Here is a 6,880-nt window from a genome sequence, read left to right as displayed (position 1 = left end):
TACTCCTTAGTGTAGTGCCTGATTGAATTTGATTAAGTTTTTGAAAAATGAAAAAAAAAAAAAAATACTAGGACTGGCTGTGTTTCAATAAGATAATGAAGAAAATTGGACAAAGATTTGATGTATATTGTCTTTCAAGGTTTAATTAGTACCTTAATTTATTTGATACTTTGCATAAAAGAGAGAGACCCACTTACAAATACAATATCTTTTTATCAAATTTGATGTAGAGAGAAAGGGCAAAGCTGAGTTGCCTTTGATACTGGTGCATTCGTCCTGCTTGTCAGCACATGCATTCCACTTTCCACTACAAAATCGACTTTGGACCCCAAATTTTACCTCACCTACAAGAAAAGCACAGCCCACCTCCCATAAATCTCATAACCCTTCTCTCTCTATCTCTCTCCAGCCAAATCATAATCACAATCTAGACAAACTACATAACAAACAAGTTTCATGAACTACTCTCCATAATATAGCCAAGCTATAGGTGGATTCAAACCTACCAAAACCGATCACCAACAAGCTAGCCCTCCACTCTTTCTCATCCTATAGCTCTCTAATTCCTATCCCTTTTCCCTTGTTTTCCCAACCATAATCTCTCTTTCTTTCTCTCACACACCGTTTTCGTTGAAATTCAGATAAATTAATGAAACATAAAATATTTGCAAGTTCTTTCTGTTGTGACAGCGGAAGCTCTGATACCAATTTGTTGCGCTGAGCAATTTTTAATACTTGCTTGATACCTTTTTAAGCTTCTGGTCACTATAGCTATTAGTTTCAAGTGTTGGAAGCTAGAGAGTTGAAGATGAGAGCAGGAGGTTGCACTTTGCAACAAGCTTTAACAGCTGAGGCCACGAGAGTAGTAACCCAAGCAGTGAACCTTGCTAAGCGTCGTGGCCATGCTCAAGTTACTCCTCTCCATGTGGCTAACACCATGCTTTCTGTTCCAACAGGCCTGTTGAGGAAAGCTTGCCTTCAGTCCAATGCTCACCCTCTTCATTGCAAAGCCCTAGAGCTTTGCTTCAATGTTGCGCTTAATCGCTTACCAGCCTCCAATTCTAGCCCCATGTTAGGCACTCAATCCCAACCTCCTTCAATCTCTAACGCCTTGGTTGCTGCTTTCAAGCGCGCTCAGGCTCATCAACGGCGAGGGTCTATTGAGAATCAACAGCAGCCACTCTTAGCGGTAAAGATAGAGTTAGAGCAACTCATAATTTCTATCTTAGATGATCCTAGTGTTAGTAGAGTCATGAGAGAGGCTGGTTTCTCTAGTACCCAAGTGAAAAGCAATGTAGAACAAGCTATCTCCTTAGAAATATGTTCACAAAGTACTCCTTCTTCTGTGAGTAGCAAGTCTAAGGAAACTAATCAATTAGCCCTCTCACAGTCTCAACCTGTCAGTCAAAGTGGCACACTACTAGGCAAACCAATGATATCTGAACCAGTTAGGAGTGAGGATGTTAGGAGTGTCATAGATAATTTGATGAGCAAAAGAAGGAGAAGTATTGTGGTTGTTGGAGAGTGTCTTTCTACTCTTGATGGTGTGGTTAAAGGAGTGATGGACAAGGTTGATAATGAAGGTGTTCCTCAGGCCTTGAGAGAGGTAAAATTTAGAACAGTTAATCTATCTTCTTTTGGGAGTCTCTCTAGAGTAGACGTTGAACAGAAACTTGGAGAGCTTAAGAGCCTTGTAAAGAGCTGTATGAGCACAGGGATTGTCTTGTATTTGGGAGATCTTAAATGGGCTACTGATTATAGGGCTAGTTTGAATGAACAAGGGAGGGGCTATTACTGTCCTGTGGAGCACATGATAATGGAGCTTGGAAAATTGGTTTGTGAAATTGGAGAGATTGCCAGGTTTTGGATCATGGGAATTGCCACTTTCCAAACTTACATGAGATGTAAATCATCATCATCATCAGGTCATCCATCACTAGAGACTATTTGGGGTCTTCATCCTCTTACAATCCCTGCAGGCAGCTTACGCTTGAGTCTCATCACTGACAGGTAAAACAGTTGGTAAAGTTGGATATAGTAATTTTATCACTTCATTTCATACTCAATTTTCATTTTCCAAAATAATTTGGTTTTCTTGTGAATCACCTTAATTAATAAGAATAGTAATTTTATTTAAGGAAAAAGATACATGTTGAAGGAAGTGGTAAGAAAATAAAAGAAAGTTCCCTTTTTTCCCTTTTTTTTGAATTGAGATATTCCAAAAAAAAAAAAAAAAAAAACATTGATATACATCTTTTCAAGTTATTTTCTTTTTAATATGTCTTTCCTTCAAATTTTGGACTTATATAAATAGTGAAATATATAAATGATCACCAGGTCACTGAATGTTATTTCTCATCAACGTAATTGTACTTTTTCCTTAGTGACCAACAAAGTCAGTCCACAAGCAAGAAAGCTGAAAATGGAACTAGCTGGCTACTACTTGAAGGTGGGGAGGAGCACCAGCTTGCCTGCTGCACCGAGTGCTCAGAAAAGTTTGACATGGAAGCTCGAAGCTTGCAAAGCAGCAGTACTTGTAACAGTGACTCCACTACTTCAAGTCTTCCTGCATGGCTCCAACAGTACAAAAATGAGAACAAAGGACTTAGCCCTAATAATGATCAGGTGATTTAATTCACTTCTCAATAACCTCTTATAATTCATAAATACATATACACACATACATGTGTGTGTGTGTGTATATACACAGAATTCAACATTTATACAAGTTGAAAACTAACTTTTGCTTTTGCAATTATCATGTTCTTTTTCTTCCAGAACTGTGTCCCAGTCAGAGAGCTTTGCAAAAAGTGGAACTTATTTTGCAGTTCAATCCACAAACAACCCTATTCTTCTGAAAAGACCCTTACATTCTCTTCTTTATCACCTTCTTCATCCGCTTCAGGTTTTTCACAAGACCAACAATACCCTAATTTTCACCACACTCACCATGAGTGGCCAGTGGCAGAACACAAACAGTTGTGGATGCAAAACCATGTTTGGATATCTGAAAATTCCAACATGACCATTGAACCAAGTTTGAGAATGTATATTCCAGAACATAATGATCCCAAACAACCCTTTTCATCAAATCCTAATTCTACACCTAATTCAACTTCTTCCAGTGATGCCATGGACACAGATTACACCAACAAGTTTAAGGAGTTTAATGCAGAAAACCTGAAAACCCTATGCAGTTCATTGGAGAAAAAGGTTCCATGGCAGAAAAATATTGTTCCCGAAATTGCAGGCACAATATTACAATGCAGGTCTGGCATGGTAAGAAGAAAAGGGCCAGCGAGAAACAATGAGGTCAAAGAAGAAACTTGGTTGTTCTTTCAAGGTGTTGATGTGGAAGCTAAAGAAAAGATTGCTAGGGAATTGGCTAAGCTTGTTTTTGGCTCTCAAAGCAGTCTCATTTCAATTTCTTTGAGTAGCTTTTCATCCACAAGAGCAGATTCAACTGAGGATTGCAGAAATAAAAGATCAAGGGATGAACAAAGTTGCAGTTATATAGAGAGATTTGCAGAGGCAGTGTCTAGTAATCCTCATAGGGTGTTTTTAGTTGAGGATGTGGAGCAAGCTGATTATTGCTCTCAAATGGGTTTTAAGAGAGCAATTGAAAGAGGAAGGATTGCCAATTCTAATGATGAAGAAGTTGATCTTAGTGATGCTATCATTATTTTGAGCTGTGAAAGCTTCAGCTCAAGATCAAGAGCCTGTTCTCCTCCAATCAAGCAAAAATCAGAAGGGTCTGAAGAGGATAAGGGTGCAATGGAGGAGGCAAGCCCTTGTGTGTCTCTGGATTTGAATATTTCCATCGATGATGATAACTCCAATGATCATTCAATCGATGATATTGGGCTTCTTGAATCTGTTGATAGAAGAATTATTTTCAAAATTCAGGAATTATGAAAAAAGGAAAAGTATTAAAAAAGAAGAAGGGAAAACCTCAGGAAGGATATGGTATTAAGTAGGTGGCCTCGTTTCTTGTACTTCTTTTTTTCACCTTTAATTTTTTTTTTTTTTTTTGTAATTTTCTTTGTTTATCATGTGTTTAGATTCTCAGACAATTTCCTAGCGTTGGAAATTATATTATGTAAAACTACATGTATATTAATCCATGCATGAGCTTCCTGTGATACTTGGGTGTATTTCCATCACTTTTTCTAGAGGTTTTTGACTAGAGATTCAGTAGCATTTCAATTTGATTTCATCATGTGTTTTTCTTTTCAATATAATAATGTTCTTTTCATAAGAGGATCTCTAGTTTGTGGAACAATTTTTTCTCTTTATTTGTAACAGATTCTTTTCCTTTTGGATCAACTCAGTTATTTTTATATCAGATCGTGAACACTTTCCTCCATGTTCATGCACGGAATCGAGGCCAACAGTCTTTGTGCATCACTACTTAAGTAGATATTGTGGTTGTGGGAGAATACTCTGGTTCATGCATGGAATCATGGAACAAAAATCCTCTTCGTAGTTATACCCGGTCCACTTTCTATTTGTGATTGATGAAGTATAAAGTAGAGTACCAAAGTTTGAGATATAGGATTTATATTAAAAATGATTACATTTCTGTATATAAACTTTCCACTTTACATTTTTTAAATTGCGAAACTTTCAACAAGCTAGAATTTTAATTTTAATGAAATCATCTCTCATTTTTTTAGGACTCTTAGTTGGTTAATTTCATGAAAAATTTCTATGTAATTTTTGATCATTTACTCTATGCATATTCATACACTTTTGTGGGTATTTATTTACGTTGGATTGGTGAGGTGAAGTGCTACCAGTGCTGAAATAGAAGTTGAAAGCTCTAAAATTTCACTACTTTGAAATTGGAAGTGTCCGCCGAAATGTGATACAAAATCAGAATTTGAAAAACATTTGGAAAAATAATTTGCCTCCCTCTCGTACGAACGTTATAGTGAGAACCTAAGATAATTCTGTTATTTCTTTCTTTACTATTTCAGCCTTCACCCTCACTATCTAAAGATCCTATTTCCCATAAATTTACAAAAACCAATTCTCATTTGAAGAGATAGAGAGAACTCATAAACCCTAGAACTTAATCCCTCATCAATCTCTCTCTACCTTCTCCATCTTTAACTGTCAAATTTCATGATAGGAGATTAAGATCATCACACCAATTATTACCTTTAGAGTTTTGGTGTTGACTGGAGCTTGGGAAACATTGGAGCAGTCCAAAATTACCAAGGAGACATGGGGTTTGCAATTGGAAGCTCAATTGTTGGTTCAAAGACTAGTGAGGAGAAAAGATTAGAAAAATAGTCAGAGGCTTGAGTACATAATTACTACTTAATTTGAAAGGTTTTATAAGTAATATGTATTGCAATTATTCTCATTAGTGAATCGTTTAGCAATGTGACGCTCCAAAGAGGTTTTTCCATTTGGTTTTTGGGTTTTCATATACATAAACACTTCAGTGTTTTTGTGGGTGGTTGATTTTTTGTGGATATGATTGTTTTTATGTTTATCCATGCTTATGTGAATTGATTAATCACTTAAATAATTGAGCTAAATTCTAATAGTTGGCTTAAAATTGACTAAGCTATAAAATTTGGGGTCCAATTTGTTTGCATGATTCAAATTGAATATTATAAATTTAAATAATATGACAGTCTCTACATTATTAGATTGAGATATTGAAATTCTAACCGTGAAATTAATTCTCAATTTCAATTAAAAAATGAGGAGATATTTATAATTTTTCCTAATAATAAAAGAAATGAAAAGAAAACCCAATGTTACAGTGTCATCAACAATAAACGGAGCCTAAAAATGCTTTTTTTCTGGTAGTTTCCTAGCTATAAGGATGAGGGTAGAAAAAATTAATTAGATCACAACAGTAATGGATGATAATACATACCGTTCAAAATCATCGGATGCCAATAGTTTGTTTGGTGTAGGGGTATTTTTTTTTTTTTTTTTTTTTTTTTTTTTTTTTTTTTTTTTTTTTTTTTTTTTTCAGTTGAATTAGCTTACTTCGTTTATGTACAAATTTTTTTTAAGTGTACAACTATACTTTTAATTGACTTATTATTATTATTTTATAATTTGATATTCCTCATTATTATTATTTTATAATTTGATATTTGATGAATGAAGGATTAGAACCATAAAAATCTTTGTTAAAGAATATTAAGAAATGTCAACTAGTTGAATTATAAGACTCTTGATAATGATTTTTTTTTTTTTTTAAGCCAAATGAACCAATGAAAAAAAAGAAGAAGCTATATGTACCAAAGGAGCACTTATCCCATCATGATACATGTTATGTGCTAATTGGTAGACAATCAGGAATCACACCTTTTCAATTTATATCTTCTTTGGCTTTTTTGGGTGGGTCCTGTGTTTACATTGTTTTTATCTTTGAATTAAACAGATCTCCTAAATTGCTGTTTAAAGTTCAAAAGTCATTTAAAGTGAGGAAGAATGGTTTTTGATTTTAATATATTTTTTAAATCAGTGTGCAAAAAAGATGAATTCTGTGGTACATATTACTGTAAATACTCCTTAATTATTGGATATGCTCCTTTATGTATATTTATTGTTTTTATAATTAACGCTATACTACTCATCTTTAATACCTCATTTATTGATCAAAAATTTTGTAGTTCAACAATATCATAAGATTTTTCTGAAGAAAAAAAATTGCCCTCATGTCCTTCCTCTGCCACTTGCTAAAAAAAAAATGCATTCATTTTTTAACTGTGATGCATATTATACACCTTAAGACGTTTTTTTTTTGAGAAGGAGAAGGAACCTTGTTTTTGATCTTAAGTTTCCCAACACCTTTCTGTTACGAATGAACAAAGTTATTTCCATCTATCTAGCTTACCTTAGCCAAAAT

General features: G+C 34.5%; 1 protein-coding gene across 1 annotated transcript; it reads left to right on the top strand.

The window, feature by feature from the left end:
* The first annotated feature begins 808 nt into the window (after positions 1 to 808).
* On the top strand, positions 809 to 4,217 carry LOC115954199 (protein SMAX1-LIKE 3). The gene is made up of 3 exons (XM_031072110.1): positions 809 to 2,010; positions 2,385 to 2,625; positions 2,779 to 4,217. Exons 1-3 carry the CDS (start codon positions 809 to 811, stop codon positions 3,913 to 3,915), a joined length of 2,580 nt encoding a protein of 859 aa, XP_030927970.1. The 3' UTR covers positions 3,916 to 4,217.
* Positions 4,218 to 6,880: the final 2,663 nt, after the last annotated feature.

This window comes from Quercus lobata, chromosome 7 (assembly GCF_001633185.2).
Source record: "Quercus lobata isolate SW786 chromosome 7, ValleyOak3.0 Primary Assembly, whole genome shotgun sequence".
Classification (NCBI taxonomy): domain Eukaryota; kingdom Viridiplantae; phylum Streptophyta; class Magnoliopsida; order Fagales; family Fagaceae; genus Quercus; species Quercus lobata.
Note: the sequence above shows the minus strand (reverse complement) of the source record. Positions and strands in the feature narration are given on the sequence as shown.

Coding starts and splice junctions, on each gene's coding strand:
- LOC115954199 (XM_031072110.1), top strand. CDS start 809: ATGAGAGCAGGAGGTTGCACTTTGCAACAAGCTTTAACAGCTGAGGCC. Junction 2,011..2,384: donor TTGAGTCTCATCACTGACAG/GTAAAACAGTTG, acceptor CTTTTTCCTTAG/TGACCAACAAAGTCAGTCCA. Junction 2,626..2,778: donor TTAGCCCTAATAATGATCAG/GTGATTTAATTC, acceptor TTTTTCTTCCAG/AACTGTGTCCCAGTCAGAGA.